The following is a 26,474-nucleotide window of genomic DNA, read 5'->3' on the forward strand; positions in this document are numbered from 1 at the left end:
TTCATGCTTTCTGATTTATAGTTGAATCTAGTAAGTCTTTTAAAAATAATAATAATAATATATAATTTTTATATTGGAAAAATTGTAAATATTAATATAAAACAAAATCAATTATCAAAAGGTAGTAAAAAAAGTGGTGCAGTAAATGTAGAAAGAGACTCTGGCAGTCAGGCTGAACCTTTTCCAAGGCTTGTTCAGAATGTTTGAGTAATTTTCTATTTTTTATTTTTTATATATGAAAATATTGTGAAAATAAATATTTGTATATTAATAAATGTTTTTTGTTTTTTGTTTTTTCATTAATAAATGTTGATAAAAGCTAAATTAGAGAACAGGCTAAATATAATTTATTTAAAGATGACGCAACTTATAAGGGATAAAACTTAATGGTAGTTATTATCATAAATTTTCTAATTAAATTCAACTACTTGGAAATGTGTAATGGTCAATAATAAACTAATAAAAGTTTTATCAGTATTATAAATATGATATTTTTTTTCTCTCATATAAATTGGGAATTTATTCTATTTTTTTTTTTTTATAAAAGTTACTTCAAAAATAGTTAAATTTTACTAGTATAATTCAATATAAAACTCATATCATATGTTATTATTGGTTCGAAAGCTTATATATTAGTATAAATAAATATTATCTTGTTTTCAAAAAAAAATTATCTCTAAATTTATTTGAAGCAATCTTTTTTAATCTGTTATATGATGATTTATAAAACTATTTATATGTATTATTTAAATAAATTATATGGTATTTTTAACCTTCATATAATGAGTTTTTTTTCTTTTTTTTAGGAATCATATAATGAGTAAGGGAAATATAATATCGCGCTCAACTTTTTTCTATTAATGTTGGAATAACTCTTTATAAAAGTAAAGAATGCCTCTAACTTTAATCACTTAATATTATTAGAGATTAGATGCGTTTATTGGTTTATTTATTACGTTACTTTTCTTAATTTTAACATTTCTCTTTTTTTATTTTACTTTCTTTTTGGTTTTTCAATATAAATTTTGATGTGCACGTTTTTTTTACCAAAATTGAGCAAGAAATCTTTCTTCAGTTTTTAGGGATTTGACCTCAGCAACTAAATTTGGTGTTTGCTTGTACCTACTGCACTGCACGTCAATGTCACAACTAAAAGTAAAGAAAAAGAAAATATTAATGATAAGGGAAAAATATATAAAAACACTATTAGGGGTCAGATGAAGGATGCCTCGTCTTCGTTGTGTCTCTTTTCCGAAGTGGGAAAAACTTTTGTTAAGGTGGTAAAAGGATTGGTCGAGTTAAACACAAATTTGAGATATTTTACTAACCCTAATGAAATGACTTTAACACTCGATAAATGGAAAATAAAGAGAAATAATGACCATGAAATTTCTAAGAGAGAAGCAAAATCAAGTGTTTTGAAGATAGTAATAGAATATATATATATATATATATATATTAATATGTTAAATATGTATATTAAATAAAATATGTATATATACATTCAAGGTAGAGTGAGGAAAATCCCTCTGCACTTCATCAACTCTTTAGAGTGAGGAAAATCCATAGGAGGTGGAGTGGTATAGGGGGGTCATGCGGGATGGATCGTTTTTGCCATCCTTTAAGTGGTTCTCCTGTGAAATTCCTTGAAGTTTTGAGTGTAAGTGTGTAGATCTTAAGTTCAGCAAAAAAAAAAAAAAAAGTGTAGATCTTAAGGTATTATTTATGTATAAATCTTTAAACATCCATGAAAATAAACAATAAGTTGTTCATGTTATGACTGTGTTTATATATATAAAAAAGTACCATTGAGGGGTTTTATGCTATATTTACATTATGCTCAAAACCTTTAAAGACGTTGAGTGTTCATAACTAAGAACCTTGTAACTCAATAGTGTAGTATAATTTTTCTAACAGAGACATTTAAGTTTCAAATCCTTCCTCTTTTACTTAAAATGTGTATATATATATATATATATATATATAAGTATTTACAATGGTTGGCACCTTACAAATAACAGTATAAGTTTTACAGTCAAAACTTTAGAACATCCACAGAAGTGGAGCTAAAAATTTAGCTATTTAGCTCCACCAAAAGTTACTTTATCTATTTTACTTATACACATGCTGCAACAGTAGATCTATTTTAGTTTTCAACACAATAAAATAATATAAACAACATAATAAAATAATATAAATATCACAATAAAATAATATAACCACTACAATAAAATAATATATATCACTACTCAAAAAACATCTACAGCACCAACTACAACCACATCTACCATCAGTCATAGCCACAACCACCACCACCACCATTCCATAGTAGGAAAAAAAAAATCCACCAACCCAAATCTCCAATTTTTTCCCTCAACCCAGACCAAACAAAATCACCAATCACCAAAAAAAAAAAAAAAAAACAAAAAAAAAAACAAAAACGCAACACAACCACCACCAACATAGCATCACCAACAAACCTATAGCCACCACAAAACAAACCCACAGCCACAAATCACAAATCGAACCCACGCCGATACGATCCACCGCCAGCAAAACGACCCACCACCACCACCATCTCCATCGTGACCCTTGAAATCCAGCTACCCAAACGTCGAAACCACACACCGATCTCAACCCCGATACCAATGCAAACTGATCTCACCGTTTGCTTGAGAGAGTTTTGACATCGATCTCACCGTTTGCTTTAGAGAGTTTTGAGAGATGAGATGAGAGCTTTCAAATGAAGAGAGAGAGAGAGAGAGAGAGAGAGGCACAGCAACATGGGCGAGATGGGTCGACGGGGTGGGACGGGGACATGGGATGGCAACGTGGGTGATGACGATGAAGATTGACGATGAAGATTGGCGATTATGAAGATCCAGAATAGATTGGCGAAGCAAAGAGTAGATGAGGGAGAGAAAAAAAATGAGAAGGAAAGAGGAAGAAAGAAGAGAAGCTAGAGAAAGAGAGAGAAAAAGAAATAAAGAGAAATTTTTTTTTAATGGAAAAGGAGAGAGAAATTTAAATAAAATAATACTTTTTTTAGCTCTCATAAATAGTGCACATTTATCTATAGATAAATGTGCACTGTAGCAATGAAGCTAAAAAAAGAAGAAGATTTAGCTCCACTGCTGGGTGCTGATTTTAGGGTTTGAGGAGCTAAAATATAGCAATATAGTATCACTGCTGTGAGTGCTCTAAGAGAGTTTCATGCTCTTTAAGGAAAACCGCATGAAACTTTATATATATATATATATTTATTTATTTATTTCTAACCAACTCAATAAAAGGTGGACAAGTAAAGATAGGTAAGGTCCATTTGAGATTTGCTGATTTTGTTGAAACTGAAAACTTTTTACTGAAAGTATTGTTGATAAAAGTAAAAGTTAGTTGAAATAGAATAATGAAACTCATGAATAATATCAAAAAGTGCAGTGAGACCTATGAATAGTATCAAAAAAAAATTGAATAATAAACTAAGTTGGCAAAAATAATTTGTGTCAAACACACTCAAAGTGTCAACAAATTAGAACCCTTAAAAGTGGTACCGATAATATTTAAATGTTTTCTGGATTGCATAGGTAAGCGTCTAAGGGATAATATAAAATTTTTATAGAGTTGGTACCAGTAGAGGAGGTTCTATGAATTTTTAGTGTTTCTTCACTAACATAGGCTTCAATTGTGTAAGTGAAAAAAAGAAAAAAAGAAAAAAAGAAGAGAGAGAGAGATGTTATGTCTGTTGTCCAAAACATTTTTACAACAAATTTTAAATGAAAAATTGTTACGGGTTGTTATTGTTGGGGAAAAAAAAAATCTTAGTAGTAGGTTTAAATTTGAACTAGTAACAATGAATCACCTATAATTTGTTGTGAAAATATTTTAGATGTAACACTTCTAAAAAAAAAAGTTAATTCTACAAAGTTAAAAACTATGTAGCATAGTAAAAATATCATACAAAAGAGGAGCAATTTCATATCTAGTGTCTTCTCTGAATTCCAAAAGCTAGATTAAAGCCAACGAGTATGTGCAAAAAAAAATGTCTTTTACATCCCACATGCAGCAAGTTTTCTTACAGCAAAGCATCATTGGCCAAGTTTTTGACACCATCAATAGAAAGGAAAGCAAATGCAATGACAACCAAATTGAACCCAGCCTAGTGCTTACACACAAAACAAACTCTAGCCCATAACATCCAAATCATTGCAGCATTAGTGCATCAAGGACCCATGTACCTCCTTACATATACTATCAATTTTTGGTACCAAAAGACCTTTACATTTTTAAAATTTAAGGGACCAAAACCGAATTTTTTAAATTTGACGGACTAAAATCGAGCTAATCCCAAAATTCAAGTACTACAAAATATAATTTACCCTTTTTTTTTTCCTATTTGATGGAATTCATGAATGTATTTAAGTTTTATTAATGCAAGGAATGATTAGTTATATGATGTTATTTTAAATTAAATAACATCACAAGTGTTTTTGTTGGAGTAAAATATTATAATATCAAATCCATCATATATTTTTAAAATTCATATCAAGCAATTTACCTTCACTCCCTTGATTTTGAACGTTCAAACCCAAAAGCAATCTAAATTTTTTCGATGCAAGAATTTCCCTAGACTCTTTAGCAACAAGAATATTTTAAGCCAGAGACGGTCAATCTGAATTATGGCCGGAGTAGGTCTCTGACTTATGAGTCAAGAAGATTGGTGTGCTCCTTTTGGAGTTATTGGATTGCCATCTGTGATTTTAAGCAAGGACTTAAAATAGAAAACATGGTGTAAAAATAACAATTAATCCTTGATGGAAAAGAATATGCTTAACGTTTTGATTTTGACAATTGAGTACCCTCTACTACAAGTGAGGAAGCAAAATGTTGGCCTCTCTACCAATAATTGGTATGTGACAGGTAGATGTAAAATGTTAATGGTTGCTAGTTTGTACCATCAACTATGCAGAAAAATGAGTATGCATAACTAATCAATTATCATATGCGCAATGTAAATGTTGCATAATTGTCTAGCCATCGACTCCAACAGAACGAAAATTATGTACCCACAAATGGTAAATGAAATCAATATCTGTATCTTGCTTTTCTATTTTTTATTTTTACTTTTGGAGTTGGGGGGTAGGGTGGGGTTTGTTTTCAATGGACATACTATGCAACAGTTAGAGCGTATCTCCATACATTAGCTTAATGAAGGATGGATTCTCTAAGGTCTTTGTTACAGCCCTAAAAGTGCAAAAATACTGGCGCCTTCTACCATAAATCCGTATCTACCAACTAACATACTCGAGCTTACCAATAAACATACTCGAGCTCTTATAGCCAAGAGCCTTGTAATTTAGTGACATTGCTTGCCTGTATTTAAGAGAATCAAGTTCAAATCCCCCCATACTATTAAAAAGAAAAAAAGAAATTGATATTTTATAACATACATTAATTCCTAAGAAAATCAACAACAATATTCATGGTGATCATGTCTAGTGCGCATGTGACGTGATTGAGTGAGCAGACACATGCAAAGTCTTCTTTTAGTTCATGTGTTTTGAGCAAAAACAGATGCATAAATGCGACTAATGAAGCTGAAAATTTTTTTAGATCATAAGCATTCAGTAAACAACAGAAGGCTGAAGTTAAATTCTGTTATTCTATGATCTTATTTGAACAATCATTGTATAACAGGGGGTGAGCAGAATTTTCTGTGGTTAATTCTTAATTCATGCTGATTCAACAGTATGTTTTGGACTAGATACAGTATCGCTCAATTTCCGGCCCTTGGTTTCAAAAGGGAATAGCACTACACAAATACCTGAAAAGAATATTACAATCTCAAAAAGAAAAATGGATGCTGTTTGATGACAACCATGTACTAAACCAACTGCCACAAGAGGACATAACATTCCACCAATTCTTCCAACTGAGCTTGCAATTCCAACGCCTGTTGTTCGAACTGAGGTTGGGTATATCTACATTGCAGTGAAATCATATAAAGATTATTATCTTGCCACCAATTGGGACACTTTCATGGATAAGCATGCAAACTAACACTAACAAACAAGAGTAAAGATACAAAGAATCTAACATATTTTTCAACTGCCCATGACTCAAATTCCATATGAATGTCTCTTCCATAGGTTAAAACAATGAGTTAAGACAAAATAAAAGTTAAAGTTGTGAAGACCTTAAAGCATCTGGATGATATTGGATCCAAATAAAGAGTTCAGATGCAATCATCAGAATTCCACAAACAAAAGTAGATGAAAAAAGGTAACTTTATGAGATCCACAAGAAAAAGTGCTGTAAGGGCTACCTGTCTCTCTCTCTCTCTCTGTGTCAAGCACTGAACTAGACATTATGATACTTATTGCCTCTTAAAATGATAAACTAATTCAATGATTTACCTCAGGAGCATATATGTATACAATTGTGAATGTTGCTGTGATGCATATGCGAGCTCCAAAAAGAAGGCCTGTTGTTAAACCCTCAGGCTGATGGAATACCAATGGAAGTAGACAAAAGCAACACAGGAAGAACATAGCTGACATAGAAAGCTTACGACCAAGTCTATCTACAGTTGCGGCTGCTATGAGGAGCCCCGGAAACTCTTCAGGAAAATTATAGTTAAATGTCACTTGGCTACCTTCCAGCAGTATTAAATATATACATGCATTTATACAAATATATATATATATATAGTATTGAGATAAGTACACCAGCTTACCTGCAAAACTTGCAATGAATACATTTCTGTAGTTCACGTCCTGGGACTCTTGTGACTGCACTTTAGTCGGCATGCATTTACTATTCCCATTGTTCAACTCAGAAGTCAGCAACACAAGGCCATAATATGAAAAAGCGTTCCCAAAGAATACTACCCACAAAAGCAAGGTAGACCTAACTAATTTTGGTGAAAGAAGCACAAAAAGTGATGAGATGCCCCCTATATTAGAATCTATCCCCTTATGGGTTGCATTTTCAGTTCTTGGTGAGAGCAAATTTGCATCTTCTGATGGATCATTACTCTTTTCTTGTAACTCAATTTGGTGATCAGAAACAAGAGTGCCACAAGGGAGTTCTGTTCCATTCATTCTGGCTATTTTCTCCAAAACATCAATTGCTTCAGTTGTTCTACCCTTTAGGCATAAATACCGAGGTGACTCGGGTGTCACTCTATAGAAAATGAGGAGGAGTGATGATGGGAGAGACGACAATGCAAGTAGCCACCTCCAACCCAACCTTGGCATGACAACCTACAAATAACACAGCATAAAGATGAAGGTAGCTGACCAATGAATTTCTTTTTATTTGCAATCTGAACTAGGGAAATCCTTTCATCTGATTTATTGAAAGAATCCACAAAACACAGGATGAATTGCTAGGTTATTATGACCACAACACTTCTCACCACGTCAGGATTTCCCAAGTTATGATGACAATGATGAACAATTACCATAGTTAAAAAGAAAAAAAGAAATTGATATTTTATAACATACATTAATTCCTAAGAAAATCAACAACAATATTCATGGTGATCATGTCTAGTGCGCATGTGACGTGATTGAGTGAGCAGACACATGCAAAGTCTTCTTTTAGTTCATGTGTTTTGAGCAAAAACAGATGCATAAATGCGACTAATGAAGCTGAAAATTTTTTTAGATCATAAGCATTCAGTAAACAACAGAAGGCTGAAGTTAAATTCTGTTATTCTATGATCTTATTTGAACAATCATTGTATAACAGGGGGTGAGCAGAATTTTCTGTGGTTAATTCTTAATTCATGCTGATTCAACAGTATGTTTTGGACTAGATACAGTATCGCTCAATTTCCGGCCCTTGGTTTCAAAAGGGAATAGCACTACACAAATACCTGAAAAGAATATTACAATCTCAAAAAGAAAAATGGATGCTGTTTGATGACAACCATGTACTAAACCAACTGCCACAAGAGGACATAACATTCCACCAATTCTTCCAACTGAGCTTGCAATTCCAACGCCTGTTGTTCGAACTGAGGTTGGGTATATCTACATTGCAGTGAAATCATATAAAGATTATTATCTTGCCACCAATTGGGACACTTTCATGGATAAGCATGCAAACTAACACTAACAAACAAGAGTAAAGATACAAAGAATCTAACATATTTTTCAACTGCCCATGACTCAAATTCCATATGAATGTCTCTTCCATAGGTTAAAACAATGAGTTAAGACAAAATAAAAGTTAAAGTTGTGAAGACCTTAAAGCATCTGGATGATATTGGATCCAAATAAAGAGTTCAGATGCAATCATCAGAATTCCACAAACAAAAGTAGATGAAAAAAGGTAACTTAATGAGATCCACAAGAAAAAGTGCTGTAAGGGCTACCTGTGTCCACTAATATTTGGTTTGTCCAGATATCAATCAACATTTTTTAACAATTAAAGTGGGCTTGTTGACTGTAACCCGATTTTGGCTTTAAATTCTGAAGGTGGTCTCTCTCTCTCTCTCTCAAGCACTGAACTAGACATTATGATACTTATTGCCTCTTAAAATGATAAACTAATTCAATGATTTACCTCAGGAGCATATATGTATACAATTGTGAATGTTGCTGTGATGCATATGCGAGCTCCAAAAAGAAGGCCTGTTGTTAAACCCTCAGGCTGATGGAATACCAATGGAAGTAGACAAAAGCAACACAGGAAGAACATAGCTGACATTGAAAGCTTACGACCAAGTCTATCTACAGTTGCGGCTGCTATGAGGAGCCCCGGAAACTCTTCAGGAAAATTATAGTTAAATGTCACTTGGCTACCTTCCAGCAGTATTAAATATATACATGCATTTATACAAATATATATATATATATATATAGTATTGAGATAAGTACACCAGGTTACCTGCAAAACTTGCAATGAATACATTTCTGTAGTTCACATCCTGGGACTCTTGTGACTGCACTTTAGTCGGCATGCATTTACTATTCCCATTGTTCAACTCAGAAGTCAGCAACACAAGGCCATAATATGAAAAAGCGTTCCCAAAGAATACTACCCACAAAAGCAAGGTAGACCTAACTAATTTTGGTGAAAGAAGCACAAAAAGTGATGAGATGCCCCCTATATTAGAATCTATCCCCTTATGGGTTGCATTTTCAGTTCTTGGTGAGAGCAAATTTGCATCTTCTGATGGATCATTACTCTTTTCTTGTAACTCAATTTGGTGATCAGAAACAAGAGTGCCACAAGGGAGTTCTGTTCCATTCATTCTGGCTATTTTCTCCAAAACATCAATTGCTTCAGTTGTTCTACCCTTTAGGCATAAATACCGAGGTGACTCGGGTGTCACTCTATAGAAAATGAGGAGGAGTGATGATGGGAGAGACGACAATGCAAGTAGCCACCTCCAACCCAACCTTGGCATGACAACCTACAAATAACACAGCATAAAGATGAAGGTAGCTGACCAATGAATTTCTTTTTATTTGCAATCTGAACTAGGGAAATCCTTTCATCTGATTTATTGAAAGAATCCACAAAACACAGGATGAATTGCTAGGTTATTATGACCACAACACTTCTCACCACGTCAGGATTTCCCAAGTTATGATGACAATGATGAACAATTACCATAGTGTTATAGGCTACATACACCAATGCCAAACTTTGTAAGAAAATAGCTAGGTCCATTGTGTAAGGTTGACAAAATGTCCAAGGACATAAAAAATCTCAATATAAACTAGAGAAAAAGTTCCCTCTATATAAGGCCTTAAAAATTCTATGAAGTCCTTTCTTAAAAATTACAATCATATTATTTTAATAAAACTAGGATTACCTAACTGCCTTTTTGGTTAAATAGGATTACCCAACTACCTGAATCCAAATATAGAAAACTGAGAATAAAATGGAAAAATTAAAAATACCTAAATCTAGTAAGGAACTGCATGAGCAGACAAAATGAGAAGGTAATCATACCCATGCAAGAGAAGCCTCAAGAATAGTTCCAAGAGTCCAAAATGCTGAAAAAATAACCATCCAAGTGCCTCTACTAGGAGTAGGAATGAACTCTAGGAACCAGGATGAGAGTACGGGGCCACCTCCCAAACCAAGACCAACCAAACAACGAAGAATAATCAATGATGTATAATTAGGGGCTAAAGCACTCAGAAAACCAGCTCCACCAGTAACTGTTGCTGTGATAATGAATCCTTTCCTGAGAATAGAAGAAAGAAAGCAAACAAATAGCAAGCAAAATTATTAAGATTCGGTGAAAAAATGCATTCAATTAAAAAAATAAAAATATCTAGTTTAAGAAAGTAATGAATAAAATATAATTTCTGTAAAAAGTAATCTAAACTGAAGTTACTAATACGAGTGAAAAATTGTGGAAATCTGGAAAGAAAAAGATGTTGGAAGTCATGTTCAGAAAGAGAGAGTGTAGCAGCTGCACTGTCCACCATCCACCCCCCTCCCCCCCACCGCTCCACCCCTCTTTTTTTTTTTGTATTTTTTCCTTCCTATAGGAACAAATGCTTATATGCATCCCACAATGGGGGAGGGAAAATCGGAGGCTCTGGATCAAATCCACAGTGGTTTGTGGTGATCAAGCCACAAGGCTTCTGACTTGATAAGTGGCAGAAGCAAAAATCTTAAATGCTAATATTAAGTTTCAGAATGAGGGTGATGCTAAGTCAGATTACATATGAGGAAAATACACTCTCAAAACTGAATCCACATTCTGAGTCACCTTCTACACAAAACATTTGCATCACGTCATCTTAGAAGTTTTTACAATAAGTGGAGGTTTATGATGAATCAAGACTTGCACACTTCTAATATCAATCTCTAGTTGGTAGGAAGCATCCATACAAGATGTTGATTTAATATGCTATCATAATCATTTTGAAGTATTGAGAACTGATTATATTAATTTAGGACTAAAGCTGCCAGTGAAATAAATAATATGGTAGGAAGATTACAGAAAATGAAGACGGTTCAAATAATGCAGAGACTGTACATGACAAACAAAAAAATGAAAGGGATAACCTCCTTCCGTGCTTATCTGATACTATGCCCCATGTATATGCTCCAACTAGCATGCCGGCAAATACCACACTAGTTATTAAGCTCTCTTCATTAGAAGAAAGATCCCATGCAGACTGAAGTGCTGGTCCAACAAAAGAAAGTAGCATCATTTCCATTGCTTCTGAAATCCAACCCATGCCAGCATAAGCAAGCACCAGAATTTGGAATTTTCCAAACCCCATGGCTGCAATAGCTTCTTCAACGGTGTACTTTGGGGCTTCATCTCCCATCTACAAGCATGGGGAAAAGATTTGATTTAACTTAAAATAAAAGAGATGCACATTGAAGATTCATTAATAGTATATGATAAATGTTTTTTCTTTTTTTTAATCTCTTTTTGGTCATCAGATTAACCAGATGTAGAACACAGTAGCAGGCTTGCAGCCACAACTAGAAATCCAACACAATGATACCAAGACTGAGTGGATGATTGTTACAAGAAAAATAAAAAAGCCATAAGATCAATATCCCGATTAGAAGTCACTCCTATTCTATGATTATAAAGATACTAGTGATTGCTTGCAAGATGGACAAAATCTACAAGCAGCATTACTCCCTCCTACTGCAAATTCCCTAAGTAACTTCCAAGGAATGAAGTAATTAATCTTCTTAAGTATTTATAATGAAGTAATACCAATGCGATTGCTCAGATAAAGGAGAAACAACAGACATATGAGACAGACACACACTAAAGGAACACAAGAATGGAACAAGGTTTGCATTCCAACATGTAATGCCGAGTGAGTAAATCGGTGGCATATTTCAAGTGACCAACGAACAAACCCATCTTTTTTATTTTATTTTATTTTTTTAATTTTTTAATTTTTTAATTTTTAATTTTTTTTTTAACTCATATAAGACAACTATATGCAACAAATCAAGTATATCTAACAATTCCAATCATTACCATCATTCAAAACAGTTTCTTAAACATTCCCATGATGTTGTAGCTCAAAGGGCACTCGTGCTACATTCTCTAAGGGAGTTAGTTAATGTGCTGTTTTACATGAAGCACTTCATAGTTCTTACGGCTAAAATTATTTTCTTTATATCCTATAAACTATAAAGTAAATAATAAAAAGAATCACCCATCTAACAAATTAAATTTTCATATATTTTTATTTTATTTTTTTAATTTTTTAATTTTTTAATTTTTAATTTTTTTTTTAACTCATATAAGACAACTATATGCAACAAATCAAGTATATCTAACAATTCCAATCATTACCATCATTCAAAACAGTTTCTTAAACATTCCCATGATGTTGTAGCTCAAAGGGCACTCGTGCTACATCCTCTAAGGGAGTTAGTTAATGTGCTGTTTTACATGAAGCACTTCATAGTTCTTACGGCTAAAATTATTTTCTTTATATCCTATAAACTATAAAGTAAATAATAAAAAGAATCACCCATCTAACAAATTAAATTTTCATATAGTGAAATGAGGAAGATCTCTTATATTGAAAATAGAAAGTATAATCAAGAAGCTACATCTAACAGATCAAAATTTTCTAAAACCATACAAAAGAAAATGCAAAACAACACAAATATATATATGTGTGTGCGCGCGCGCGCACATTAAAAATAGACCCAACAATGAAATTCCTGAATGCAACATATATTTTATTTGAGAGAACAAAAACGAACCTGGGAAAAAGTGGGTTCTTCTTCTTCTTCTTCTTCTTGGGCAAGAATGATAAAAGTCAAACAGGCTAAGCAGAGAGAGAGAAAGAGAGGCCGAAATGGTTGTTAGGATTCTTAGGATTGTGATATAAGTTGCCAAAGCTGGAAAAAGAGTTTTATTTTTTATTTGGATTCTAAATGTAATCAGATTTCATTTCAGTTCGTTTGACTTTGGAACAGGTTTTTGGTTGATGGTCTTTCTCATTCTCTCTCTCTCTCTCTCTCTCTCTCTCTTTTTTTTCTTTTCCTTTTTCTTTTTTGGGTTGGTGGTGTTGTTGTTCGTTGTGGGTTTTTTCGGAGAGTCAGAGGTAAACTGCCCTGACGTGATACAGGCAAATGTCTAAAATGAATCTCTAGAGCATTGGGCAAAAGCTTTGGTCATGTTTACTTCCATACTTTTTCAATTAAAAAGACAAAAAGAAAGAATTAAATTATCAAAATAAAATGGGATTCTCAAAAAAAAAAAAAAAAAAAAATCATTAAAAAAAAAGAATATAATGTGCTCTTTTTTTAAAGTGCTAAGAGTTTACCATAGCATATCTTTTGATGCGATGTCATTCTAAAATATAAGTGTTGAGGTTCAAGTCTCCAGAAACAAATTCTCATATACTTATACACTTAGATTAGATTAGAGTAGAAAATTCTATATTTAAAAAAAATGAGTTTATTTTATGCCATTCACATTTTATTTGTTACTTTTTCATTATAGGGATGTAATCAATATTTTACATCATTTCATTAAAGGAATGATTGTTTATCTTATCTTATTTTTAAAAGAATGCTTAGAAGGGAGGGAGAAAAAAAAAAGAATAATAATAATTTTTTAACCATTCTATTCCTATACTAAACTTTCAAATAAATTAAATATTCTTTAAAAACCAATTTTAATTAAGTTATTTCATAACTACTAAAGTAGCATGAAGATCTGAAACTTTAAACTCATATATATATATATATGGACAAAGTTTAGTTACAAAATTAGTTGTAGCCTTAATTACAATCTCGCTCAATAAAATAAATATTATTGCATATTTTGAAAATCTAACCATTAAATTGCATGTTCTTTATGCTCTTAATACACATGTTAAATTTTGTGTCAATTGGATATTATATACTATATAATCTATAAACTTATATTTTATGCATAATTTTAAATTACAAAAACTTGCAATTTAAAAATTTATTGATGACATAGCAATTGGTCTTTAATTTTCTTAAAATTTTGCAAACATGGGAGATATAAAAAAAAGATGTAATCCAATGGTAGATTTGTCAAAATTCACCTCCAATAAAAAGATATTGAGTGAGTTTGTAGCCCAAGCTACAACCGATTTTGTAGCTAAACTTTGTCCTATATATATTTGGTTTAGTGTCATAATTTTCTATTCATTTGAATTTTTAAATTATGACAACCAAAAAAAAAAAAAAAAAAAGCCTTCAAGCTCACATTTAGAGAGATTAATTGGTTTAAACTATTTTTCAAAGTTGATTGAGAAGGTTTTTTTTCTTTTTTTATATAATTTTTATCAAAATTTTAAATAAATTTTTTTTGAAGACATAGATTATTAGGAGAGTATCCTATTTTGTAGGCATTGTAAGTGGAGTTAGAACTATATTTTTATTAGGTTGTCCATAAGTTCTACTTAACGTAGGGTCAAAGGGCATTTTTGAATCACAAAAAAGTCTAATTGAAAAAGAAGATTTTTTTTTTTTTTTTGGGATGGAAAGAAGAATCTTTTTTATATTTAGTATAGATATATAAATAAATTAAGGAGGGCCTCTCTTGAGACTAAGGTTTTAGGGAGAGTTTGGAGTTTAACTATTGTGCAAGATCAACTCCCATAAAAAAAAAACTTTCTCAAAAAAAAAAATAAACTCCCATAAAAAAAAAGGGGCTTTTGAGCCAAACCCAAGAGAGATATGGCCCATGAGCCCATCACATGATTTTGATAATTATATGAGCCATGGCCGAATTCATGAGGTGAAAAATTATAAAGCCCATGAGAGTTGAGACTATTACTGATGTAAAAATATATAGCTGGGGAGCCCATTTTGTAAAGTATCGGACCATTAGCCCAATCCAAAATGTATGGAGTATTTTGGGCTTAAGCCAAACTATTGTTGTTAGATGGAAAATTGGGCTTTAAGATGAACTTGGCCCGACTTATGAAATAGTGCTGCCATGGCATGTATTGTTCAACAATATTGCAGCATAGGAAAATAGTGGGCGTTGAACAATATATAATTTTTTAAAAAATCATTATTATTATTTTAGACTAAAGTTTGACATAACAACACACAATGACGGATTTAGCAATGGATGGATATAGGGACCATACTGCTCACAAATTTAAGAAAGCGAATGTAGAATGAAGCTAAAGTTACTAAACGGCAAGAAGTGAAGCAACTTTTCACCATTCCAACGGATAAGAGCATCTCCAGTAGATTTTCTAAATTTTTGTATTATTTGGAGAGTGAACAGTGACTTTTACTTTTTAACTACTCACTTTTTCAAATACATTTCCAACAGATTATCTATCTCATTCTCTATCTCATTTAAATATTATTTCTTCATTCATTCTTTATTCTTTCTTTAATCTTCTTTAATCTTTCTTTATTCATTCACAACAGCTATATTTCAAATTTCTAACAGCTATATTTTTAAATTTCCCAACAGTAACATTTTCAAATTTTTCAACAATTATATTTTTTCAATACCCTTTTTTTAAAGGGTCATTTTTTCAAATGGTAATATTTCTCAATAGTCATACTTTTCAAAAAGACTTGATAAATTTTAAGATTAACATAGATTTGATAAATTTCAAATTACATTGAATTTTACCTATACAAGACTAACATAAATGAAGAGAAATTTCAAATTACAATAAAGACTAAAGACATAAAAATTAATGCGAGCATAAAACTTAAAATTAGATGATCCTACATCTCGCCATATCGTTGCCACAAGTGGTCAACGAGATCCAATTGGAGTTTAGAATGAGTTTCTCTATTTTTAATTTTTTTTTTATGGGCTGCAATGAACGCTGCAAATTGACTAAATTCTTTTGTAGGCTCGTCGGACACTGTTGTAGGGATGCTTTCAGGCACTTGTTCATAATCAAAGTCTTTTGCTCCATTGGCATCACGTTCATCTTCAATTATCATGCTATGCAATATTATGCATGCCTTTATAATGTAATCAAGAGCCTCTATTCTCCAAAGACGTGCAGGCTTATGAATAATTGCAAATCGTGCTTGAAGTACTCCAAATGCATGCTCTACATCCTTCCTTGTTGACTCTTGAGTTGTAGCAAAAAGACTATTCTTTTTACCTCGTGGAGCTCGGATTGTCTTTACAAAAGTGGACCATGAAGGATATATACAATCAGCAAGATAGTATCCCATCGTATATACACGACCATTGATTGAGTAATTCACAGAAGATGCAAGGCCTTGAGCGAGCTTGGTAAATATAAAAGAATGGTCTAGCACGTTGATGTCATTATGAGACCCAGGTAACCCAAAAAATGCATGTCATATCCAAAGATCATATGATGCTACAGCTTCCAAAATAATTGTTGGCTTGCAACTATGACTAGTATATTGACCTTTCCATCCTGATGGGCAATTCTTCCATTTCCAGTGCATGCAATCAATGCTCCCTGCATCCCTAGAAATCCACGACTTTCACCAACTCTTAGCAACCTAGCAATGTCATTGCTATTTGGTGAGCTCAAGTATTCTATAGAATAAATATCGACTATGGCTTCAACAAATTTTTTGAGACTCTCTATTGTAGTGCTTTCTCCAATTCTCACATATTCATTTGTAAAATCCACCACTGCTCCATAGGCAAGCATCCTTAGTGTGGCAGTTATCTTCTAAAGGGAAGACAAACCAAGCACTCTGGTAGCATTTCTTTTTTGAACAAAATATTCATCTTTCTCTTCTAGATTAGATTTAATACATAGAAAAAGAGAACGACTCATTCGAAACCTCCTTTGAAGTACGTTAGGAGGATATATTGGTGATTCTGCAAAATAGTCTTGAAAAAGTCTTTGGTGGCCTTGCCCATGATCACGTTGGATGATCCTACGGCCTAGAACATAATCACGATGTGATGTTAACGCCCCCTCTCTTTCTAATCGTTCTTCTTCCAATGCAAGAAGCACAATTATCTCAAAATTATCATCAGAATCCAAGTCATTTAGAAGCATATTATGTGCATAATTTGCATTATGACCCATGGAACAAATTTCTCAAGTTGTTGCCACAAAAAAAACACACAATCATTGCAGCAAGTACTTAATGGTTAAGCTTTCTCTAATTGAAACTTTGGACCATTATTTCCTCAAAGTTTATTCCCTATTGTCAGTATCTTGTAAATTGAAACTTTGGACCATTGTTCACACTAATGTCAGGTATCCACCAAGAATCAAAAACAGGGGAAACAAGGGTATCCACCAAGAATCAAAAACAAGGGAACAATAAATTATAGAATAAACACAAACATAAATCCAAATTCATTTCAAGATTAACCTAAATCTGAACCCATCTTGAACTCAGTCCTAAAATTGGAAATAAACAATCAACTCTATTCCCTTGAAATCCCAAAATCCAAATCAATAGCAAACATAACATAAACCCATCATATACGGAATCCACCAAGAATCAAAAATAGGGAAACAATAAATTATAGAACAAACAAAAATCCAAATTCATTTCAAGATTTACCTAAATCTGAACCCATTTTGAACTCAGTCCCAAACCTAGAAATAAAAAATCACCCTATTCACTTCAAACCCTAAAATCCAAATCAATAGCAAACAGAACACAAACCCATCATATACCTAGAAACCCATTTTTCTAAACTCAAAAAATAGCAAATTAGAAATATGATTTCAAATGATTGAAGTTGGCATACCAGTTTGATTTCAACTTTTGTGAGAGATATCCAAGATGGAGAGAAAAAAAGAAGCAACGAGACCATGATTCACTCCACCTTGCTTCCTTCCCCAGATGATTTTGCCTACTGATTGACCAGTGACTTTGGCATCGAGACACTAACTCCTAGATCAGCTAACCACTCCTTGTAAGGCAGAGCAACTTTCTAATCCCCAATGACAATATCATCACCAGTGGGATTAGGGGCTATGAGTTGAACAGAACTAGACTTGTATGTAATCAAAACTGTGGACATGGGTGAACTCCTATCTTGTAGGGACTATCCTACATTGAATCAACAACAAGTATCTTTCCTTTCAAAGATTGTTGCTTGAAACGAAGTCTGACTCTTCTGGATACGCAACACCCCCTTCAATGGAGAGAATGAGAGAATGAGAGAAAAGAAGAAGAAGAAGAAGCAACGGAGAGAATGAGAGAAAAAAAAAGAAATCCGGAGGAGGAGAGAGAAAGAATTAATATAATAAGTAATTGGTAATATTTTAAGACAAGAAATTCAATAGCTAATGTATAGTAGCCCATCAGACTTGATGGGCTATTGTTCATAAGCCAAAAAAAAAAAAAAAAATTGGGTATAAAGAATCTGTTGGAGTTATTGTTCATAAGCAAAAAAAAAAAAAAGGGTATAAAGAATCTGTTGGAGTTATTTTTTTGGGTTTCATTCTCTATTATAGCTAATATTTTGCCTATGCATACACTGCTGGAGATGCTCTAAGCTACTGACTTATAAATACAAAGGCATATTCTAAATACAAGAGACAATTTTTTTTTTTTTTTTTTTTGAGAAGATAAATACAAGAGACATGATTTCATAATAACTAACGAACCAAACAACCAAGTTTTTTAAGTTATCCTATCAAATCTTATCCAAAAACAAAGTAGGCCTATAAAAAAAAAGTTTATTAAGTAGTATTGAGACAACGTATCAAGGCATAATCATCAATTATTCATTGGAATCTCCAAAGCAATCTGAGATAGTATTTAAGAGTTTTCATGTAATTCAAATATAATAACATAGTTATTTGTTATGTTGTGAACAAATTTTTATCTGTATACATATGTACATTTAAATATAAAATATTATCAAAAAAGCAAACCAAAACACAAATTCTTATTATTCTTTCTTTAAAGTAGTTTAGTAATATTCTCGGCTTTACTTACGAAAAAACAAAATTCAAATTCCTCCTTCAAATTATTATAATTATTGAATTAGAAAAAAAAAAAAAAATGGAGGCTCTCATCAAAGGGCTAAACACATGACTAGCCTCATGCTTTATCAACTCCAATTCCCCTTTGGAGAGGTGCATGTACACCACCCAATCACCACTATTACAAGGGTTTAGTTTTGGCACCACAAACCGCATTCCCACCACCGCCGGGAAATAACTTGACGCTGGCCATTGTCGACCTTCCCCATCACAAAATCCACCTTTGATAGTGGGAACCTAAAACCACAGATGAAACCACAAGAGCAGGACCTTCTTTACTGTCACTGACATATATCTTTGACAAAACGAAGCACCAGACGAAGGGCCTTTACCCAATCTAGCAAATCCAAGAAATGATCCTCAGTCATTGCACCTTCCACAATTCCATGAACTTCATTTGCTATCCAACTCAATGGGATTTTTTTTTTTTTAAAAGCTCGTGGAATATCTTGTTACCTGTTTGATAATGATTAGAATTGAATGATTAAATTCACTATTTTGTAATAATAGTTTCAACATTTGGCACTATCTCAATTAGCAAAGGTGTAGTAGGGCACCCCAGAGTTTCTGCCAATGCCTTCTTGAGGATCTCTACCATGGACTCAGAGGTCCAGTTGTCTTTAAAGGTGGACCTCAACCATGGGCTTCTTGAAACAAAAAGAAGAAACTGTAATTCACTGCTGGCATATATAAAACCCATGTCTAGGGTTGACAGTGGTTGCCAATGATTCTGCTTTGGCAACTTTGCTGCCACCGCCAGCCTTTTGGTCACAGTCACCATCAAAGCTTTTAAACCATTAGGTGTTTTGTGTGTGTAAGAGAGAGATGGTGGAAAAAATACGAGTAGTGTATGGAACTAGGTGAGGCTGAGGAAGCATGAACAATATGAGCTATATGAAACATAATTTAGAGCATCTACATCAGATGTGCCAAGCATTTAGTACATCAGATGTCAACAAATATGTTCCTCAAATTTTTTTAGAACCATAGAAGGGTACCGTAGCATGTTCTAAAAAAAAAAAAAATTTTTTTTATTCTTTCACTTCTGCCGCTCTCCTCTTCTCTCTCATTTGAATCACTTTATTTATTTTTAATTTTACTTTTCTGGACGCCTATCTCCTCTTCCTAGTTTATATTTGCAGCCATAAACACTAGGGTGGTTGGTGGCATGCATCCAGTCAAGTGGCAAGGTTTTTTTATTTTTATTTATTTTTTCTTCTTAGATTTGTGAAAGCTCAGATTTTTGGCTGGTTTTTCTTTTTCAGATTTGTTTTTTTTTGTCCATTAGATTTGTGGTTTTCTCCATGGCCACAGACACCTTGCTCTGCCTTGAATTTCTTAAATCAGTGATGAGGTTTTTTTATTTGGGTTTTATGGGTTTATTTTATTATATATGTTTTGATATGGATTTTTTTTATTTGATTTGGGTTTTGTGAAGGCTTGTGGTTGTGGTGGTGGTGGTTGGATGATAGTGGGTTGCAATCTTGGTGGTGGTTGTGGTTTAATTTCCGGTGGCACCAGATTGCAAATTTGGGTTTGACCGTGGTGGAGGTTGGGGGGGAGGGTTGTGAAATGGTATATTAAAGTAATTTTTTAATGTGTCAAATGCTAAACTGTCCTCAACCAATCTTGCATATATGAATGGAGAATTACTAGTTTCACTAATGATCACACTAATGATTTGCCTCACTCCACACATTTGAAATAAATGAGTTTATTTTTGTACTGTGATTGCATAATTGGAGGCAATGATAAATGTCAATTAAGACAATCTGAAGTGCAAGGCTTAAACACATTTGCAGCTTCACACTTTATCAACTCCAGTTCCCTTTTCAACATGTGCATGTACACCACCCAATCACCATTACCAGATGGACTTGGTATTGGCATCACATACCCAGCATTCCCACCCCATGGAAAATAGAATGACCCAAATGCACTCTTTCCCCACCCAAAATCCACCTTTGATATTGGAAAATGTTGTCCTGATGAAACCACCAAAGCTGGTCCTTCTTTGTTGCCACTACTATATACCTTTGCCAAACTTTGCACGGGACGATGAGCCTCCACCCAATCTATCAAATCCAAGAAATGTTCTTTAGTCTTTGCACCTTCCAAAAATCCATAAACTTCATTAGCCACCCAACTCAATGGTTTTTCAATCAGCTCATCAATTTTCTTAGTATCATAGGGAATAGACAACACGTTTCCAAAGTAAGAAGACATTAGTGATGTTTTTTCTTTGTCTCCAAAGCTAAGCATTGTCCTGCCATCGACAACAATACCCAATTTTGATACCCTTTTGTTTTTAGCACTTTTGGCGCTAATTTTCCACAAAAGTGCACTGAAAGACTCTAGTTTAGTCCTTTTGCTTTCCTTGGTGCTGGCTTGTGATTGGAGTTGGTTAATTATGTCTGCCTTAACTAAGCATATGCGGTTTTCGAAATGGTTCGCACCGGGTAGTGAAGAGAAGGGTTTAGATTGAGCAATCTCAGCCCATGAAACAAGAAACATGCCTGCCGAGTATGCATCTACTATCTGATGGTCAAATGTGCATGCCAGCACAAGACCACCACATTTGAATCCAGTTGCCTACAAGTAGGTATCATTGTATTAGTTTCAGCAAAACCTTTTTTTTAATGGTATTTTATCATTTTTATCATTTTATCATTTTTGAATCCAGTTGCCGACAAAAAAACAAATTTTATCATTTTTTTTAATGGTATTTGAGGTGGCAAATTGTGATTAGTACAATATCATTTTTATATAGGAGCAACATAGACATCACTTTTTATTTTTATTTTTTTATTTTTAATGTTTAGATATCACTTTTATTGCATACTAATTGTGAAATTTGTTGTGTATCTAGACTTATTGAAAAAAAAAAATACTCCTTGTTGCATTTTGTATGTTTACTATTTCATTTTCATAGGAAAATGTTAAATTATTACCAAATTTACTAAAATAAAGTTTACGAACTTTAAGTAACTGAATGTTTATTGGTATCTCTTAAACAACATAATAAATGTTTGAACAACTTTTATATGATTGGTGATACATTAATTTGTAAAAAGTGTATATTAAATCATATAGTATCCATTACTATACTCTTTGAAATATCTGAAATAATGTACACTTTGACTTTGAGACCTCAATGAGCATAATTTTATAAATATTCCAATCTATTATTTATTTTACCAACAAATATATGGTTAAGATTTTTTTAATTTTTTTTAATTTTAAATTTCACGATCCATGTATTTTTTTTTAAGTAGTGTCAATAATGGATTCATGTGAAAGTAATGTTACCTTAATTATAAAGTACAATATCAACACTTATAAAAAAACTTGTGAAATTTTTTGGATCCCTCTCATTATTATAACTAACTTGTAATCCTATGCATTTACATGGGTACACTTAAAGATATACAAGAAGATGTATAATATAATTCATATATATAATTTAAATACTATTGATAGTCATTTTTATATTTTGTTAACTCTTTAAAAAATTTTGTATGGATATTATTACATACAATTTTTTTTTTTTTTACAATTAATTTATTTTATTTTTTTGGTGATGTTTAGACATCAATTTTATTGCATACTAATTGTGAAATTTGTTGTGTATCTAGACTTATTAAAAAAAAAAAAAAAAATACTCCTTGTTGCATTTTGTATGTTTACTATTTCATTTTCATAGGAAAATGTTAAATTATTACCAAATTTACTAAAATAAAGTTTATGAACTTTAAGTAACTGAATGTTTATTGGTATCTCTTAAACAACATAATAAATGTCTGAAACTTTTATATGATTGGTGATACATTAATTTGTAAAGAGTGTATATTAAATCATATTGTATCCATTACTATACTCTTTGAAATATCTGAAATAATGTACACTTTGACTTTGAGACCTCAATGAGCATAATTTTATAATTATTCCAATCTATTATTTATTTTATCAACAAATATATGGCTAAGATTTTTTTTTTTTAAATTTTAAATTTCACGATTTATGTATTTTTTTTTTTTAAAGTAGTGTCAATAATGGATTCATGTGAAAGTAATGTTACCTTAATTATAACGTACAATATCAACACTTATAAAAAAACTTGTGAAATTTTTTGGATCCCTCTCATTATTATAACTAACTTGTAATCTTTTGCATTTACATGGATACACTTAAAGATATACAAGAAGATGTATAATATAATTCATATATATAATTTAAATACTATTGATAGTCATTTTTATATTTTGTTAACTTTTTAAAAATTTTTGTATGGATATTATTACATACATTTTTTTTAAAAATTTATTTATTCTAGACTTTTTGGTTTTTGTACTTAATAACTCACTTGGATGAATATTTATGATGTGGTCCCACATTTGATTCTAAAATTAAGAAATAAAACTCTTTAAGAATAAATAATTTAGGACATATGGCGCAAAATTGGAACTCTAATATGAAATTCTAATTTGAGTTTCTTTCAGTTTCATCTATTATTATATATATAGAGATTTGATAAAAATTTTCATTTTATTTTTCCTTTTTTCTTTGTATGATTTTAAATTAATGGTTGGAAAGTTATATTTTGTCATAGAATATTAGTGCTTCAAAAACTTTGATCTTTTATTTTTAGGTGAAAAAAAAGATGGAGATAATAAAATTAGTTGAGTTGTTTTAGAGATATTATAAAATTAGAGATATGCTGTCAATCATAAACAAGTAATTCATATATATATATATATATGTTTTTTCACGGGACATTAATTATATTTATTAATGCATTAGAGAACTTGCATCAGTTTATGCAAAATTTGGCCAACTAACTCTTAAAAGAACTAATATCAGTTTAGGTAATTGTCTTAAATTACTTAAGAAAGTATATTTGTGTAATATATCTTGCTTCAATTTCCCTTAAAAATTACCATAACTTTTTAGGTGAGTTAGTAGTGCGACTTTGTGTTGTATGTGTGCGTGTTTTGATTTGGAAAAAAATATGCATCTCTTGTCCAAATCCATTCTAGCTAAGATAACCATACAAATTTACATAGCTGACCATATTGATGTTGTATATTTTATTTATTTTTATACTTTCTTTGCATTTTCTAGGATGAATGAAGATATTGAATGTTTGTTGTGTGTGAAGAGAGAAACAATTAAAAAAAAAAATAAAAAAATAAATATTTTTAATAAAATAGACAATAAAATAGATAATTTGATATGTGTATTTTTAAAAAGTAGTTATGTAAAATAGAAAAAGTAGGGTTTTTTGCAAAAATACATATGATTTTCGTTATGGCCGATAAGAATACTTTAAGCTTTTGTATTAAAATAGGTGAAAGCTTTAGCATTTTTATTTTCATATTAGTTTAGTGATGTATTTTTGAAAACAATAACACGTTAATTTTCTAAACTTTTGGCAAACCTGGACAGCCAGCACGCCATTCTTCTTCTTGGGTACAAGTTTGCAGCCAATGATCTCATCAGGTTCATACAAATTGAGTTTTTGAAGCTCTACATTTGCAAAAGCGTCAGTGAAGTCAACCCCACGATTGTTGCAATGAAGCTTATACTCACCCATGGAGTTTGGCACTTTCTCACCAGCAAGGGCATAGAAGGGCACTAGAGCTTCTTTCAAGGCCTTTTTGAGAACCTCAACCATGGCCACAAAGGTCCAATTGTCTTTACAAGTGGGCTTCTTATAACAAAAGAAGATACTGAAATCTAATGGATGTAAAATGCAGAAGTCTAGGTTAGAGAGTGGTAACCAATGGTCCTCATGCTTTGGCAACTGCACTGTCACCACCTCTTTCTTGATCAGAGTCACCTCCATCTCTTTTGCATTCATGCTTATGTTTATGTGTCTAAACACTCTTTTAGAGAGAGAGAGAGAGAGAGAGAGAGAGATGTTGGGAAAAATTCTATATAAGTGGGAATATATTTCAGCAAGCACAACGGAAGCACAACTACACAAGAACACAAATATTCACATAGAAAACCCTTTCTCTTTGAAAAGAAAAATTACGGGACAAACTTCAAATAATTTCATAATATTAAATAGAGATTACAATACTTAGAGATATAACTTGAGCAAAGAAAAACTCTCCTTTTGTTTTCATTCACTACTCTCTGCCTCACTGTGTATCTCTCACAATTTTCTCATGCTCTCTGTGTTTTTCTCTTCTCTTTTGCTTGCTCTCACACATGTAGTTCTTCAAGACTGCACTTTGTCCTCGCTCTCTTTGGGACTCTCACTACACCAAATGGTTGCATGGTCTTACTTTATATGTCTTCATCCTTTTCTTTCTTCTCTAGCTTGTTGGACACTCACAAGACAATAGTCAAATCTTTATAAATGAGGCTTGACTTTTGTACATAAAAATATGCCTTCTACTCTTCCTTTTTGGCAAGCTTGACCAGGATGCTTCTTTAAATTTGTTGACTTTTCAACAGCTTGTGTAACAAGCTAATTTAGTACCTGTTTGGATTGAGCTTATCAGCACCTGCGTCTGCATTTTGTTTTATTTTTGTTTTTGTTTTGTTTTTTTTTTATTTTGTTTTTAAGCGTGTTTTTGTGGCTAGTGGCTTTTCCAGTGGATCCCGTGTACTATTCACGGGACTCACAAATCTCTTTTTTCAACAAAACTTTCATTAAAAATGAGTTCCATGACACTATTCAGTGTATTCACACATTTAAAAATTATTTTGCTATAGTGTTTTCAGTTTTCAGCAAAATAAGCGGTATCCAAATGGACTCTTAATAAGCTAAGCCAAAGTGTGGGCTGGATCCATGTGGTGCAATGCACCCAACAATCTCCCCCTCCACTTAGGGAGGAGATTTTCACCTCAATTCTTTAGTTAGTGTTTATGCTAGTCAGGCTAACACCATGCTCAACCTTCTTCATTATCTTCACTAACAATGAGAAAATCTCAGCAACCTTAATACTCAAAAAATTTAGTTCACATTGGATATCTTTAATCCAATTTCTTGGCTCCCCTTCATCAGAAGCTCAAATAGTCTTGAAACTAATTGCTTGATGTTCTTCAATACACCTCCTTTCAAGAGGTTCAACAATTTCTAGTGGAGGATATTGTTCCCCTTGCTCAAGACCTTCACGATCTTTCACTTTATCATTATTCCTAGCATCATGAAATTTTTCATCAAATATCACTTCCTCGTTTGAAGCATTGTCAGGTAGAGAGAATTTAACTCTCTTGGTTGCAATACCATTAACTCCAACTCTCAACTGTGGAGTTTTCTAAAAAAAAAATTGTTTGCATTGAACTTCTTCTTATAGGCCTTCATATGAGTCTTGTACATATCACAACAAGCATGCCCTCTTGCAACAACCAATAATCCTTTAGAAATTTTCCATCTTCCATTACCAAGGTGGTTAAAATAACCCACTCGATCCATAACCAATGCAGAAAACACATTCATCCTCAAATCTAGAACATGTCATACATCTTTTAATATCAACATGAAACCAACATTGGTCTTAATGCACACATCACCGATTCTTAGAATTT

At 32.3% G+C, this 26,474-nt stretch overlaps 3 protein-coding genes across 3 annotated transcripts; all 3 read right to left on the bottom strand.

The window, feature by feature from the left end:
- Positions 1–5,640: 5,640 nt before the first annotated feature.
- Positions 5,641–7,283, bottom strand: LOC112040915 (organic cation/carnitine transporter 7). Its single transcript, XM_065779351.1, has 3 exons — positions 6,734–7,283; positions 6,414–6,616; positions 5,641–5,978 (listed from the first exon to the last, which is right to left on the bottom strand). Exons 1-3 carry the CDS (start codon positions 7,254–7,256, stop codon positions 5,730–5,732), a joined length of 975 nt encoding a protein of 324 aa, XP_065635423.1. The 5' UTR covers positions 7,257–7,283; the 3' UTR covers positions 5,641–5,729.
- A 415-nt stretch (positions 7,284–7,698) lies between these two features.
- On the bottom strand, positions 7,699–13,110 carry LOC111994639 (organic cation/carnitine transporter 7-like). The gene is made up of 6 exons (XM_065779352.1): positions 12,727–13,110; positions 11,041–11,309; positions 9,970–10,207; positions 8,896–9,424; positions 8,572–8,774; positions 7,699–8,036 (listed from the first exon to the last, which is right to left on the bottom strand). The coding sequence occupies exons 2-6, from the start codon at positions 11,307–11,309 to the stop codon at positions 7,788–7,790; spliced, it is 1,488 nt and encodes a 495-aa protein (XP_065635424.1). The 5' UTR covers positions 12,727–13,110; the 3' UTR covers positions 7,699–7,787.
- Positions 13,111–20,630: 7,520 nt separating this feature from the next.
- LOC111994626 (coniferyl alcohol acyltransferase) lies at positions 20,631–25,196 on the bottom strand. Its single transcript, XM_024026515.2, has 2 exons — positions 24,370–25,196; positions 20,631–21,524 (listed from the first exon to the last, which is right to left on the bottom strand). The coding sequence occupies exons 1-2, from the start codon at positions 24,790–24,792 to the stop codon at positions 20,691–20,693; spliced, it is 1,257 nt and encodes a 418-aa protein (XP_023882283.2). The 5' UTR covers positions 24,793–25,196; the 3' UTR covers positions 20,631–20,690.
- Between the last annotated feature and the right edge of the window lie 1,278 nt (positions 25,197–26,474).

The sequence above is a fragment of the Quercus suber genome, unplaced genomic scaffold, assembly GCF_002906115.3.
Source record: "Quercus suber isolate HL8 unplaced genomic scaffold, Cork oak 2.0 scaffold_206, whole genome shotgun sequence".
Taxonomy (NCBI): domain Eukaryota; kingdom Viridiplantae; phylum Streptophyta; class Magnoliopsida; order Fagales; family Fagaceae; genus Quercus; species Quercus suber.